At 51.7% G+C, this 15,916-nt stretch overlaps 1 protein-coding gene across 3 annotated transcripts; it reads right to left on the reverse strand.

Annotated features, from left to right (window-relative positions):
- Positions 1-3,706: 3,706 nt before the first annotated feature.
- C8H19orf47 (chromosome 8 C19orf47 homolog) lies at positions 3,707-14,873 on the reverse strand. Of its 3 annotated transcripts, XM_053397703.1 has the most exons (10): positions 14,775-14,873; positions 13,770-13,832; positions 13,185-13,272; positions 11,405-11,519; positions 9,845-9,926; positions 7,730-7,864; positions 7,335-7,484; positions 6,133-6,203; positions 4,641-5,060; positions 3,708-4,170 (listed from the first exon to the last, which is right to left on the reverse strand). In XM_053397703.1, the coding sequence occupies exons 2-10, from the start codon at positions 13,786-13,788 to the stop codon at positions 4,153-4,155; spliced, it is 1,098 nt and encodes a 365-aa protein (XP_053253678.1). In that variant the 5' UTR covers positions 13,789-13,832; positions 14,775-14,873; the 3' UTR covers positions 3,708-4,152. The 3 variants fall into 3 exon arrangements, with proteins under 3 accessions (XP_053253677.1, XP_053253679.1, XP_053253678.1); XM_053397702.1 differs by having other exon boundaries at positions 3,707-5,060; XM_053397704.1 differs by lacking the exon at positions 7,335-7,484 and having other exon boundaries at positions 3,707-5,060.
- Positions 14,874-15,916: the final 1,043 nt, after the last annotated feature.

Below are 15,916 nucleotides of genomic sequence, written 5' to 3' on the forward strand. Positions count from 1 at the left end.
ACATTTATATACCACCTTTTCCTACCAGGAGCTCCAGTTGCCCCTTTTATCCTCACAACCACCCTGTGAGGTAGGTTAGGCTGAGAGAGACGGTGACTGGCCCCCAAGGCCACCCATGGAGCTTCATGGCCAATGAGTGGGGATTCGAACCCTTGTCTCGCCCAACACTGACCATTATGCCACGCAAGCTACGGACCTCTAGGAATTAGGGCTGGTGGTTTGGGGGCCTGGAGTATAACTTCCTAACAGAATTTAGAACTCGGGGGGGGGGCTGGTTTGGCAGGCCAAAGTCTGTGCCCACCACCACACACTCTCCCCTTCACCCCACCCCCAGCTTCAGAGGGACTCAAGGGAAATCTAGAGCAATCACCTGCCACAAGCTCAGAAGGCAGGCAGGTCATTCACCCCATTTTATGCAGGGGTTTTTTGTTTTTATTGTTTAGTCGTGTCCGACTCTTCGTGACCCCATGGACCAGAGCACGCCAGGCACTCCTGTCTTCCACTGCCTCCCACAGTTTGGTCAAACTCATGATTGTAGCTTCGAGAACACTATCCAACCATCTTGTCCTCCGCCGTCCCCTTCTCCTTGTGCCCTCCATCTTTCCCAACATCAGGGTCTTTTCCAGGGAGTCTTCTCTTCTCATGAGGTGGCCAAAGTCTTGGAGCCTCAGCTTCAGGATCTGTCCTTCCAGTGACCACTCAGGGCTGATTTCCTTCAGAATGGAGATTTGATCTTCTTGCAGTCCATGGGACTCTCAAGAGTCTCCTCCAGCACCAGAATTCAAAAGCATCAATTCTTCGGCGATCAGCCTTCTTTATAGACATAGCAAAACTGCAGGGAAGTCGTTTTTGCCCACCCAGTTCTGTTCAACTCCACACGCTTGTTGCAAGGGATGGACTCTGCAAACCCACTTAAGAAGCTGCCTTTGGCAGTCAGAACACCCGCCCACCTAACCTGTGCCATCCACTCTGATGGGAAGTCAGTTTCCATGGACTCAGAGAGGGTCTTTCTCCGTTGCCTTAGTTTTAACCAGAGATGCCGTGACCGAAACTAGGATATTTCTGCATGCAGAACAAGGCTACAGCTCTGCCTAGCTAGCCCAATAAGCACTATAAGTATTTGGGGACACATGGAGAAAGGGGTGTGTTGTGTACCTATCCCAGCTGGCTTCCAGGGAGCTCAAGGCCACCTAGAGAAGGGCCTCAATTGCTTCTGAATTCCAGTTGCTGGAAGCCACAGGCGATGACAGGGCTCTTGTGCTCAGGTCGTCTGTGAGCTTCCCATGACAGGCATATGGCTGGCCACTGTGAGAACAGGATGCTGGACTAGATGGGAGTCCTTTGGCCTGATCCAGCAGGCTATTCCTAAGCTCTTATATTCCCATTGTGTAGGTGACCATACCAAGCCTGGCTGACTCTTCAGCAAGGGGGCTGCCTCTCCAGCACAGCTGGCGGCGTGAAACAGCCGCTTTAAGACGGCAGCAGCAGCGTAACCAGCAGAGGGCTGCTCTCCTCACTGCTTCCACCACAACACCCATTTCAGGGAGATGGGGGTGTTCTGGATGTTGGGAGGGAGGCAGGCAGGAGGCTGTGCATTCCCTGGTCGTCTCAGGGGGCGAAACAGGACAGGCTTCCCCTGTTCTTCATAATACTGCTGTGTCCCTACAACCATGGACTCACAGCCTCTTCTAAATGCCACCGGGGGGTGTCTTATTACCTTCCCTTCTTTCCTACTTGTAATTTTTGTACTTGAGGCCTGAGGAGGAGGCAGGCGAGGAATGATTCCGCAAGAAAGATAAAGGTAAAGGGACCTATGACCATTAGGTCCAGTCGTGGCCGACTCTGGGGTTGCAGCGCTCATCTCGCTTTATTGGCTGAGGGAGCCGGCGTACAGCTTCCGGGTCGTGTGGCCAGCATGACTAAGCCGCTTCTGGCAAACCAGAGCAGCGCACAGAAACGCCATTTACCTTCCTGCCGGAGTGATACCTATTTATCTACTTGCACTTTGACGTGCTTTCGAACTGCTAGGTTGGCAGGAGCAGGGACCGAGCAACAGGAGCTCACCCCGTCACGGGGATTCGAACCGCCGACCTTCTGATTGGCAAGTCCTAGGCTCTGTGGTTTAACCACAGCACCACCCGCGTCCCTGCAAGAAAGATAGGTCTTCCCACAAAAAGAAAGGAGGCTGTATCCGACAGGGTCATTCCTCCCAACCCTAATGCTTTGTGCTTGCTTACTCTCCTACTGAAGTTTTACTGACCATTTTATTGTTTTATTCTTTTTGTAAGCTGCTTTGAGGATTCATTTCTTTTAACAATCAGGCAATTTTTAATTGGTATGAATTGAATAAAAAAATAAAGATAATATCAGAACAAGCAATATCTCTCCACTGATTACGGCCTCCGCTTTCCCTGTGCATAGCTGGAAATACAGGCCAAAGGCCTCTCCTGCAAGACCTCTCAGTGTGTGTACACACACAAACACCCCAGTGGCAAGACTTCCAGCAGGAAAACCACTGGATGTTGGATGAGATTTGCCCCTGTGGGCTGATCCAACAGGCTCTTCTTATGTGTCTCTATGTGTCCCCTTTGTGAGGGGGCTTGCCAAAGAGATGCTGCAGCTGAAGCAAGCTAAGAAGAGACTCATTTTATTGCAAGAGAACATTCCTTTATTCCCCCTACCTGGGTGGTGGGGTGTGGGGAGTGCAGGAACACACCTGACAGGCTCTGACAGCAGCACTGAGAACCTTGCCGCCCTCCCTCCTGCACTTTTGGGCAACTGACAGCCGAATGCAAGGATACATCCAAATTGCACATTAACTCATGTTTACAAAAAAAGGTCTTTTTTAAAAAAACAAAAAACTATCAACCATTACACCACAGCTCTTCTAGCCCCCCTCCCTAATTTAATCAATAAGAATTCATTTAAACCATTAGAAATCCCACACAGCTGCTGCCTTATCTGATTAACATGGGGGAGCACCGCATCCCCTAAATCGTGCAGGTCACATAATTCTCTCTAGGGCAGCTGGGGACACAGAAGGCACCTCAGAGCACAGGAAGCGTCTCTGGGTTCCGTGCCAATCAGAAGCCAACATAAGGGATACTCCAACTGGCAGTGCATGCTGGGATACAGAGTTTTCGGTCAAATGCAAGAGTGGCCTGGGCTACGTCGCAGGTCACCCTCCGTCCAGGAGGGCCCCTCAAGCATTTCCATCTCTACTGCCCTTGCCCAAGGCTCTCGGGCGTACCACATCGCAATGGCCTGTTTTCATTTTCCAAATATATATTGTGGGGAGGCCAGCTGGCGTGGGCAGCAGCCTATGAAACTCGGATGTGGGGTTCTGGCAGAGACCAAGAGGAACAGAAGCCCAGAGGAGAGAGAGATGGCAGGCGGCTTGCATACCACCACCTCTCTGCGCAAAACAGGCCTGGCATCAGTGCCCCTCCTGCTGCTGTAGGGCAGAAGCCTCTGAAAGGGGGAACCAGGCTCACAAGGAAGCTGCAGGGCAGGTGAGGCAGCATATGGCTGCCCTGGATGCCGCCCTCCATCCAACACAGCAATGCGGGTGCCCATCGGGGTTGATGGAGAAGCAGAGCATGGGAAAACCAAGCCCACTGCAATTCTCACCGGAGTCTGACTTCAGATTTAGCCAGGGTCCAGATCGTGCATCTGATTTGGCTCAACGAGGCCTGACTCTGGAAAGGAGACCTGGCCCTCTCTTCCCCTTTCCCAGCTGAGCAGCGCTGCTTCAGGACGCTTGGGCAGGAGAGCCAGCCCAGTTTGGGACTCTTGACACATGAAACCATCTCCTGCCCCCACAAGAACCTCGTCTCACATGCCACAGCCAGGCCAGGAGAAATTCCTCTCCTGCTCAGAGGAGAGATGGAAACCAAAGAGGAGCCGGCCAGAATTTTCCTCCTCCTCCCGGCAGGAGGCAAAACTCAGCACTAGGGCCCCGCTGGCTGACTGCGCGATCCCAGTGTCCAGCAAGAGGAAATTTCTGGCCAGCTGTTCAGTTGCCGTTCCTAAGATGCAGGAAAGTGGCAGGTAAACGCTTGGAAAAGATGGAAAAGAAAGGGTGGGGTGGGGGTGGGGAAGGGATCTACTGCCTCTTGCAAGCTCTTACGGGGCCCTCAAGGCACCTACTTCCTAGGAGAGAGCAAGGACCTGCAGAGGGGAAATAACAGAGACAGAGAAAGGAGGGTTCAGTGCAACATGACCTCTCGCGCCCACTGGGAGCCCTCACCCCGACCCCAGCAATGCTCCGTTGGGTGGGTGCCACCTCCAGCACTGGCAAGCCGCTGCCTTGAGGTGGGCCATGCAGCCACGCAAGACCCCCCCAGTTCCGCTCCTGCCCCACAGACCTGTGGAAACAGCTGGGAGAACCGACGCCAAGCTTCACAGAAGCCGTCCTCCGCCCGGAGGCCGCGCAAGAGCCCGTTTGTGTTGCAGACGGGGGAGAGGGGGCGCCGACTTCAAGCTGTCCAAAGAGGGTCTCCCACACGCATGCAGGCGAAGGGTGCGCCGGGGTGGGTGGGGGGCCCAGCTCACACCGCCTTCCTGCCCAACCGCTTAAAGACGCTGACGGTGCCCGTGTTGTCCATCTGGGCGCTGGGGCCCTCCGTGGTGCTGCTTACCTTCGCGCTGCCCAAAGTTCTCTTGATGGTGACTCGGAAATCGGACTCCGGCTTGCTCCTGGAGCTGGTGACCTGGCTGTCCTGGGCCTCGGCAGGCAGAGGGCGCTTACCCAGTCTCTTGGCCATGCCGCCTTGCAGCGGAGGCGGCTCAGCCTTCTTCTCCTTCCTTTCCGCCAGGCTCTTGCTCCCCAGCCGCTGGAGGGCAGGGGTGGCTGTGGCCTTCAGCTGGGGCTCAGAGCTGGTGGCTTTGGCTTTGACCGTCGCCCCGGCGGCCTTGGCGCTCTCCTTGGGCCTCGAGGGCTTGAAGAATTTCTTCAGCACCCCGGCGTACTGCAAGACGGAGCTGTCATCGTCGCTCTCCACTGATTTGTCCTCCTCGGCCTCCTGCATGTCCCCTAGGCGGCTGAAGACTCCTGTGGGCTGCGAAGACACCAGAGCGGCTCAGTGAGGGTGGGGGTGGCAAGCACGGCAGAGCGGCTGGGGGCCCCACCCTCAGGGCCTTTGCTAGGCTCTGCAAAAGGGCTGCAAATGGCTCCCAAGATGGGCAGTGCACCCCCTGGGGGCTGGTGGAATTGTCCGGGGGGGCACTAAGAGGCATGGGGGGGCAGAGGAGCTCTGGAGGCGGTGATTTAAGACTCCTGCTAAAGGTAAAGGGACCCCTGACCATTAGGTCCAGTCGTGACCGACTCTGGGGTTGCGGCGCTCATCTCGCTCTATAGGCCGAGGGAGCCGGTGTACAGCTTCCGGGTCATGTGGCCAGCATGACTACGCCGCTTCTGGCGAACCAGAGCAGTGCACAGAAACGGCGTTTACCTTCCCGCCAGAGCGGTACCTATTTATCTACTTGCACTTGGACGTGCTTTCGAACTGCTAGGTTGGCAGGAGCAGGGACCGAGCAACGGGAGCTCACCCCGTTGCGGGGATTCGAACCACCGACCTTCTGATCGGCAAGTCCTAGGCTCTGTGGTTTAACCCACAGCACCACCCGCATCCAAGATTCCTGCTAAGTGGCTTTAAACCAAACCCTGGGAAACTGGCATCACTTTGTCAAGGCTGTCCATCACAGGAGGAAATTACTCAACAGTTGAAGCAGTTACTAAATGTGCTAAACGACTACCAGACTTTGAAAAGCTGGTATCCTCATCTAGCTCATCCATTTTGTTTTGAATTAATTCAGCTATATAGTTTCAGATGGAATTTGAATAGATGTGCAATTGTTGCTTTTCCAATTTCATTGTATCTCCCTTAGTGGGTCGTGGTAACAGCCCCGCCTGACCAAAGTGCCACCTCCCACGTCAGAAGAGCTCTAGCACCACCCTGAACGCCTTGGCTGGGCCAGGAAGTGGAGGTCCACCTCTACTCCCCCAACCATACATGTTTAACCTCTGCCTTGCCAACCAGCCCCCCTTTGTGGGACCCGAGGCAAGGGGAGCGGGGGAAGTTTCAAAAGAAGAGTCCCCCGAGCAAGCAGATCCCACCCTTTTGCTCTCACCTTGCTTCCTGTGGTTGTATCCACGCTGGTCTCTGCGCCCAGCCGGTCAAACACGGAGGTTCTCTGTAGCCCTGTCAATAACAAGGTAGCAGTGGAAAGAAGCCATGCAGAGTTAAAACGAGAGAATGGCTTTTCAAAGGAGCAACAGGGCCAAATGTTTATTTCATAGAATGCATACATAAGTATGTGTTTCACCCAGAAAAGCTTTTGAAGCAGTGAACAAGATTAAATAATATATTTTTAATGCTACTGTGCAGCACCCAAACTATTTCCAAATACTCCTTTCCCCAGCCTGATGGCATCAATCTCTGGAAGCCACACCATACCAGAAGTCCTTGCCCCTGCAGGTTAGACAACACTGCCCATGGTGCATAAGAAATGATTTTGCACCCCGGAGGCCTGCGTTCCCCCCCCCACCCCACCCCAAGACTGCAAAACCTTTGCCAAGTGGCAATCTCGCAAGCGGTTGCACCTGTATGTGTGATGGGGTGTTAGTCCTGGCCAGAGCACGCCAGTCATGTGGAACAAGGAAGCTGGACTTTGCAAAGTGTCACAATCAAAAACAAAATTAGGAAGAGCCAGGCATAAGCACCAGAAGAAAAACAAGGGCCAGCTGGGCAGCAGTAGCAGCAGCAGCCTGGCGGCTGGGAGGGCAAATTTAATTTCTGGCTGCTGGCTGAACCTACTTAAGTTTGCCTCTTTTATTTGGGCTGTGCTTTAACTCAGCATGTTCGTTTCACCTTGGTTCTGAATTTGCTCTTTAAGTGCAGGGTTTGATTTCATTCACCAAAGTACAGATATATTGTCCTCTTGGAAAATGTCAGGGCCACAAGCTATAGAAACAAGAACCCTTGGAAGGCCGTACAGAGCCATCCCTTAAAGTGAACGGCTGGCCATTCAAGGAAATGTTAAGCAACTGCAAAAGCCGGCTGGCCATTATAAACAGCCTACAAGAGATTCCAGAAAGTTCAAAGCGAGGGGGCCTGCCGCATCTCTGCCAGAAGCGTGTTCCGCAGCATGGGAGCAGCGACACTCAACACCAGTCTCACAGTGGAAGCCAGCTGGGCCTTTGTACCGCAATGGAAAATTAACAGCACTCCTCCGGATGAGTTAAGGTGGCCACGGACCTGCCCCCATTTCCCAGCTTTAAAGGAAGCTGGCCGGCCTTCAGCCCCGCTCCCCAGGGGAAGTGGCCCAGGTACCTTTGGCTGCCTGCTGCTGCTCCAGGATCTTCTTGGTCCTGGGGGTGGTTCCCTTGGGCATGTGGACAATGTACTTCCCTTCCATCTCTGCCGTGACGCGGCGGCGCTTCACTGGGAGCGTGGAGTTCTCGGCCTCCGGACTGCAGAGAGCTGTGGCAGCAGGAAGAGGATGGGAGAAAGGCCAGCTCACGCCTGCCTTGAGTCCAGAGGCCTCTGGCTGGGCAACTCAAGGATGGGCATTCAGAGCCAACAGCAATACCCATGGGGAAAATCTGGCCACTAGTGGGGAGCAGAGAGCCATGCCTGGCAGAACTAGGGCTGGAAGGATTTTGAAACAGATTTTTCTCCAACATTTTCCCCAAAGGCTTCAATTTTGCAGATTCCAAGAAACCTACCTGCTTTGGCATTCTTGGCTGCCATTTTATTGGAGACCGTGATGGAGATTTTGGAGGTGCTGGTGTCGGGTCTTCGGACCGGGGTGGAAGGTGGGGAGTCTCGGCTCAAGCTGTTTGCAATCATCCGAGTGGCAGCTGCAGGAACATCAAAGTTACACACCACTTTATGTGCCAAAATCCTTCAGCGGTTTTACATATAACACAGAAAGATAGTTGGGGGGGGGATATACAACATTTAAAACCAAAAACACAAAGAAACACATCAGTAAAAGCAGAGAAGCCTTCAACAAAACATTCAGATAAATATCAATAAATAATGAAATAATGAAGCTGTGCGATGGATCTTATAAGCTCGGGTTGTTGTTGTTTAGTCGTTTAGTTATGTCCGACTCTTCGTGACCCCATGAACCAGAGCACGCCAGACACTCCTGTCTTCCACAGCCTCCCATAGTTTGGTCAAACTCACTCTGGTAGCTATGAGAACACTGTCCAGCTATCTCGTCCTCTGTCGCCCCCTTCTCCTTCTGCCCTCCATCTTTCCCAACATCAGGGTCTTTTCCAGGGAGTCTTCTCTTCTCATGAGGTGGCCAAAGTATTGGAGCCTCAGCTTCAGGATCTGTCCTTCCAGTGAGCACTCAGGGCTGATTTCCTTAAGAATGGATGCATTTGATCTTCTTGCAATCCATGGGACTCTCAAGAGTCTCCTCTAGCACTAGAATTCAAAAGCATCAATTCTTCGGCGATCAATTCTTCGTATGGTCCAGCTCTCACTTCCATACATCACTACTAGGAAAACCATAGCTTTAGCTATACGGAATGGCTGTTTAAATAGACGTGTCTTTAGGAGGGGTTTAAAACTGGCCGCTGTTTCTGCCTCGCCAACACCATATGAAAGGTTTTTTGCCCAGTGCCCATGTAGACGGGGCAAATGAGAGCCCAATAATAGCAGGAATGCCAGAGGGGTGGTTTAAAAGATACACCCTGCAACAGTATTTGGGGAGCTCTCAGATAAGGCTTTCTCCTCCATGGAACTGCTTAGCCTGGAAGGGGTGGCCATGGAATCCTCTCCCACTGCCTGAGCTTTTCCTGCAAAGTGAGACCCATGCCCACAGCCAGACATATTATGGGACGTCATTGCAGGGCAGCCAGGCCATCAGCTGGAGCAGTTCAGCTGCAAGCAGGAGGCAGTGAAGCAGTGAAGCAGAAGCAGAGTGGCACATGAGGGTGGGAAAAGCAGGGGGTAACTAATTTTTTTAATTTTAATTTAATTTGTTATTTTTATTTATTTTAAAATTATCATGCCTTTCCATAATGCACGTATATTTAAAGCAACCAGCAACATGTAATTGAAAACAGGACTTGCAAGAGCTAACTGTTGAAAATACGCGAAAGAACAAAAATGTTTTTATTCGACATGAAAAGGACAGCAGCTTGGCTGTAAGGGGAGGGGAAGCTTCGTAGCTCAAAAGAAGAAGAAGATGATGATGAAGAAGAAGAGGAGTTTGGATTTGATATCCCGCTTTATCACTACCCATAGGAGTCTCAAAGCGGCTAAAATTCTCCTTTCCCTTCCTCCCCCACAACAAACACTCTGTGAGGTGAGTGGGGCTGAGAGACTTCAGAAAGTGTGACTGGCCCAAGGTCACCCAGCAGCTGCATGTGGAGGAGCGGGGAAGCGAACCCGGTTCACCAGATTACGAGTCTACTGCTCTTAACCACTACACTACACTGACTCCAAAAGGTCTGATCCTGGGTAGCCAGTGAGCTTCTTCCAGCTATAGCCGTGATCAAAATACACAGCCGCACAGAATGGAGGTAGGGGCATCCAAGGAAGGACCAGCCCTGCCTGAGCAACATCACCCAAAAGACCCAATGAAGAAACTGAAAGGTCCAGGAGAACTACACTGCCTGGACCAGTGGGGCTGATGTTGCTTGATATGAAGAGACATTATTAGCATCCTGGGGCGGTCAGAAAGGAGCAGCCAACTTCACACAGTGAGAAGAGCAGGGGCCTTGGCAGGGAGAGGGAGGAGGGAGACAGACAGAGACCGAGAGCGGAGAGATGGAGAGCCTGGCTGCCTCCTCCATCTGCAGCCAGCCACTTGTGTTACTCACCGCTGTTGGCATTCCGACGGAGTTCAGACTGCAGGGTGGGCTGGCTGGAAGCCACCGATTCTGTAGCAGCCTTGCACATTTCCTAGGGACAGAGGGAACACCACAATGCATTAGTGAGGGCCAGGTGGAGATGGTTCCCCTAGCAAAGGCACGGTCTCCCCACAAATGCACCAGGTTCAGGCATGCCCCTCGCAAAAAAAAGGAACCCCTTTGCAGGAAGGTAGAAGGAAGAGGAAAGCTATTCAGGTCTGAGATATACATCACACCAGATGTTTTAACTCCTGGATGCGGGAGCAAGGAGAGGAGTGGAGCGCTGCAGATCTTCACCTACAGATCTGGCCTGGGAGTCATGCAGGGTATTATGGGGCTTCCAGGCCCTTAAGAAGGACTTTTATCATTCTCTGAATGCTCCACTGGGCAGCTCAGGTCCTAATAATAATAATAATAATAATAATAATAATAATAATAATAATAATTTTGCTTTGCTTCACTTTCTGAGAGATATCAGCAAAGAGCCCTGAAATCCTTGCACATCCCCTGATGGCAAGAGCTGTGTGACAGTGGAACGATGTCCACCTGTCAGGGATACTAGAGCTGTGATCTCTGCACTGCAAGGGGTTGGACTGGATGACCCTCAGGGTCCTTTCCAACTCTACAATTCTAGGGTTCTCCCCTGCACTGGGCAAAGGCTATTGTGTAGCCCACACAATCGCTGGTTGCTCATGACAGCCCCCTAGCTTGCAATCATAGCCTTCTAGGTTGAAGTTTTATTGCTGGATCCCACTCCACCAAAAAAAACCTTGTAGACCAACGTTAGAAACTCAGATACACAAGCTAGGTGCCAAATGGCTCCTTAAACCAGGGCTACAGTTGCTAAAACAGAATGCCAAGTTGCCATTTTAGGGGCCAGGTGGCTCAAAAGTCGTATTTTTCCATACGACATTTTGGTTTCCAAAACTCGTTTAGATTGTGCAAATAAAATATAATGGATAGAAATCTACAGGATGTGCTGCTAGTGCAGGGGTAGGCAACCTAAGGCCCATATGGGGGTCGTTTAACTGGCCCATGGACACCCACCGCCTACCCAGTCGGCTCCCGTGCACCGTGCTTAACCAGCGCAAAGTAGAGCGGGGACCGCCTTCCGCAACACTGGCCGGCTTCCGTGCCGGAAACAGCGTTTCCACATGCATGTGTGCGTGCACACACACTCCGGCTCACTGCAGTGTCTGCAGGACCGTGAACCGGCCCAAGCCACAAACTTTGCCGACCCCTGTGCTAGTGTGTGAAAACAGTCCAGATCCAAGGATCCCCAGACATGCGCCTCCAGGTGGTGGAGACACCAGGCACCATCCTGGGACCCGGGCATCTTCACTTGGGTGCAAGTGGCCAATAACCAGGTGCAAAATGCGCCTGGCACCTGGCGAATTTCAAACACTGTTGTACATCCAAAGATCCCACCCAGAATGCCAGAGGGTTACCAGCCAGCTAGAAGCCAATATCACAGCCATTTAATGCAAAGCATGTGGGAGAAATTATTAGCCGCTTCCTGGGAGAACCCACCTGCCTGTACACAACTTTGGCATGTTTGAGGATGGCAATGATATCTCCGACGATGGTGATGCCCAGCTCGTTCATGATCTCCTTGTTGAGGTCCATCAGCATGTTCTTCTGGATCCTGCAGGGGACAAGGTCTGTGGTGGTGAGTCATGTACCATACCCCAACTGTGCAATCTACAAGCACACTGCGAACAGGGTGTGCAACAGCCTGGCACAAGGAAACTCCTCCAGCCACCACTGAAGGAATGGACAGAAAAGCTCCCCACTGCAATGGGGAGCTGGCCATCTGCCTTTTTTCACAAGGCTTCAGAAATAATGACATTTCAGATATCCATTTGCTCCAATGCTACTCACCCATACATAGATTTATAAAATTCGGGGAATTTATTTTTTTCCTGAGGGAAGGCGTTCCACTTTTTTTTTAATTCTTTTTATTAATTTTCATAAGCAAACAGAAAAACAAAACAACCGTACATAAAAAAAGGAAAAAAGAAAACAAAAACAAAAACAAACAATAGAAAACCTAAACGGACCAAAAAAGAAACACACAAATTGACTTCCCTCCATCTCGGTTTTGGATTATATAAGATTGTAATTCCATTCTGCAGTTTTCATTTTATATCATCTATGCATCGCAACAATTATGTTAAACCTACTGTGATTTTTAGATTTCTAGAATTTGTTTCCATATATGTTATAAATTTGGTCCAATCGTCATTAAACTTTGTATCTTTTTGCTGTCTGATATTCTGCGTCATTTTTGCCAATTCTAAGTATTCAAATAGTTTAATTTGCCAATCTTTAACGGTCGGGATATTAGGGGTTTTCCAATTTTGTGCTAGTAGAATCCTAGCAGCTACAGTTGCATATTGAAACATTATGTAGTCTTCTTTTTTAATCTCGTCTCCGATCATACCTAGGAGGAAGGCTTCGGGTTTTTTAACAAAGGGGTATTTAAGTATCTTTTTCAATTCATTGTATATGGCTTCCCAATTTTTTTTTTATTTCTTCACACTTCCACCACATATGATAGAAACTGCCTTCTTTGGATTTACACTTCCAACACCTATTATCCCCGGTCTTATACTTTTTTTCTAATTTTAATTTCGGGGAATTTAAACAAGTGAAAGCAGGGTCCAATCTTAAGGGAAATCTGAGGGGGAAAGCCTGAAGGAACAGATGTTGCTGCTTCACATATGGGAGACAGAAAGGCATTCCGTAACATGAGGGCAATAGGAGGAAAAGCCCATACGAGGGTCACTGCCCTGTGGTATTCTGTAGGGTGTGGTACCGCAAGTAGAATTAAAAATACTTGGCCTTTGTTCCAAGAAACAAAGGATATATTGTTTTGTTTTTCTCAGAGAGGTAAACATTTGAAAAATAATCTTGGGCCACATAATGCATGCCATTTGGTATTTTAAGATTTAAACAAGCCAATACGTCAGGCCGATGCAACGTTCCTGACCTAAACCACACTCCCACAAACGGATCCTTTCAGTCATGTAACTCCTTTGTTTGGACCGCGTCTGCTGGCAGGTTTAAAAAAGCAGCTGGTGGCTTTAGCATCTGCCACTGAACACAGATCCCCACCTCCCACCCCACATTATATGGAAAGCAGGGCTGGCAGGTCTCCCCTACAGTGGGATCGATGAGACACTTTCTAGGGATCACAGATGCCCTTGCACGTGAGCTCCTGAAGTCCCACTCTCCCAGACTGCAGCAGAAGCACATGAAAGAAAACAGCAAAATGTTCCACAGAGGCTCCATCTCTCAACAGCCTCACCTATTATCCACAAACATGACGGCGTAGTTGACAGCAGGCCCCGGGGGGATCCCAGCTTCTTTGAAGAACTGAATCCACTCTGACGTTGCTGAAAGACAGAGAAGATTATGTCAGAAGCAACCAGCACCTGAGCAAAGCGACAAGAGGGGAGAAAGTGCTCTTGTGTGTGGATCCTGTTTGTAGGATTCCCAGAATAGGCATCTGGTCGGCCGCTGTGAAAACAGGGCGCTGGACCAAAGATCCACTGTCCTGATACATCAGGCTATTCTTGTGCCCTTATCTCCCTGGTCTCTGTCTCAGCCCCCAAGCCGTCACTCCAGCGCCTCTTCCCAGCTGGCCTCAGACTCGCATTCTTCACATTTGCAGCTGCTGCCACCCATCTGGGGTTCAGCCAGGCGCCTTGCACAGAACAAAGGGAGAGGCTCTTGGATCTGGCTGCCCTGTTTCTGCCGCTACCCCTTCCCTTCCCTCCCTCCCTCCCTCCCTCCCTCCCTCCCTCAAGCCCTTCTTTCGTTTGGCTTTGCTCTGGCTCCCTTCCAAAGAAGACATACCGGGGTTAAAGGGGGGGGTGTCAGGCCAACTTACCCATCATGACAGACACCATGGTGCCAAGCCAAGGGCCGTGACGCCCGGTCAGCCGGAGGAGACCTGCAGGGAAGGCAACACCCCAAGTTAAGCCGCTGAGGCCGCCCAGTGGCATTCCAAGGGCAGGACTCAAGAAGCCAGAATAGGCAGCAGCAACACACACCCAGGACAGCCGCCTTGGACCCACACCGGTGCCCTGCTGCCAGGGGTGCCAACGTGAAGAAAATATTGGGGGAGGGACAGGTCAGCCCCTCCCTGCACAACTGATGGCACGGCGAGGCTCACCCATACTATTTGAATGGCGATGCCCATCAACTGGGGCAGGGCACCCTCCTCAAATAATAATAATAACAGTTGTTGTTGTTTAGTTGCTTAGTCATTTAGTCGACTCTTTGTGACCCCATGGACCAGAGCATGCCAGGCAGGCACTCCTGTCTTCCGCATAATAATAATAATAATTTTATTTATACCCCGCCCATCTGTCTGGGTTTCCCCAGTCACTCTGGGCAGCTCCCAACAGAAAATAATTAAAAGCACAATAAAAAATCAAACATTAAAAAAGTTCCCTAAACAAATATATTATTGGGGCGGGGGGGAGAGAAGGGACCTCAGCCCCAGGGAGTCGAAGGGGGAGACGGGGGCGCAGGAGAGTCAGGGGCCGGGGAAAGAGGCAGTTTGACAGGGGAGCCCCCCGCCCCACGGGGGTCTCCTCGGGGCCCTTTCAAGAAAGCCCGGGGGGGCCGAGATGATGATTCTTCTTCTCCCCCCTCCCCATGGAAGACGCCCCCTTTCTGGCTCCTCGGCCGGACTGCGCTTCTTGAGGGTCCGGCGAGGGGAAGGCCTCTCCCAGGCCCCTCTCTGCCCCCCCCCCACTCACGGGACGGGGAGAACTGCAACGGGCGCAGCTTCACTCTCGGGGAGTGGGGGGGGGAGAAGTCTCCTGACCTCGCGCCCCTCCGTGGGGGGGTCGTGAGTGGGGGGGTCCCTCCCCCTCCCCTCCCTCACCGGCCTCGGAGGCTCCTCTCGGCTCCTGGGCGACCGGCGGAGGAAGTCTCTCTCCCTCCCGCCCTCCTCGCGCTCGCTTCCGGCCCGGGAGGCCACAGAGACCGGAAGCCTCGCCCGCCCGCCTCTCCTAGAGGGGCTCGAGGTTGCTCGCCAGCGGCCCCTGGCGGCCGGAGGGAAGCGCGGCTTGCTTTTGTTTAGGGAAGCTTTTAACGTTTAATAGCTTATTGTATTTTAGTGTTTTGTTGGAAGCCGCCCAGAGTGGCTGAGGAAACCCAGCCAGATGGGCGGGGTATAAATAATAAATTATTATTATTATTATTATTATTATTATTATTATTATTATTATTATTATTATTTATTATTATTATTATTATTATTTGGGTGCAGCTTTTGGGCTGCTTCGCATATCTGCGTCCTCCTCCGAGAGCCAATTGGGCCTCTGTGGCTCTTCCTCCTCCTCCTCCTGCAACCCTTCCCTCCCACAACAACCCCCCTGCAGGGCAGGTCAGGCCAAGAGAAGGCAGTCATTGGCTGGGATTCGAACCCGGGATTCGAACCATGGTCTGCCAGGTCCTGGTCCAGCCCTCCAGAAACCCCCCTCTCGCCCCTTCTAAGGTTGGGCAATAATCCTACGATGGCGCAATAGAGATCACGAGGCATGCACTGCAACGACGGGTGCAGGTCTCCAGGTGTTGCTTTCCCATTAGATCTGCTGATTCTGAAGCACTCCAATGTCAGCACCGCCGGGGGGTTGGACTAGATGACCCCCAGGAACCCCTTCTGATGAGCGACTTAAGGCATGCATTGAGCGTGAAGTTCCATTTTGCAGAGAACAGGACTTGCACCCTGTTCCTTTGCCTTTTCAGCGAGCCTCCTCAAAGTTTTGCTTTGCAGCACCCGGTGGCTCCAGTTTAGGGCACTGGAGGCTGCAGGAGGAGGATCCGACCCCCAAACCACTACTGTACACCACCAGCTAAAGCCCCCCCCCATCCTAATCTAATACGTTTCCCATCCTAATATGTTTCCAAGCACAATTCAAAGTGTTGGTGCTGACCTTTAAAGCCCTAAACGGCATCGGCCCAGTATATCTGAAGGAGCATCTCCACCCCCATTGTTCAGCCCAGATGCTGAGGTCCAGCGCT

The sequence above is a fragment of the Podarcis raffonei genome, chromosome 8, assembly GCF_027172205.1.
Source record: "Podarcis raffonei isolate rPodRaf1 chromosome 8, rPodRaf1.pri, whole genome shotgun sequence".
Lineage (NCBI taxonomy): Eukaryota > Metazoa > Chordata > Lepidosauria > Squamata > Lacertidae > Podarcis > Podarcis raffonei.

What these genes read in the sequence shown, in the direction of transcription:
- C8H19orf47 (XM_053397702.1), bottom strand. An exon ending in CCGTCGGAATGCCAACAGCG is followed by an intron (nt 7,865 to 9,844) that starts GTGAGTAACACA and finishes ATGTTCCTGCAG; the next exon opens with CTGCCACTCGGATGATTGCA. An exon ending in ATACAACCACAGGAAGCAAG is followed by an intron (nt 5,061 to 6,132) that starts GTGAGAGCAAAA and finishes GTGTCTTCGCAG; the next exon opens with CCCACAGGAGTCTTCAGCCG.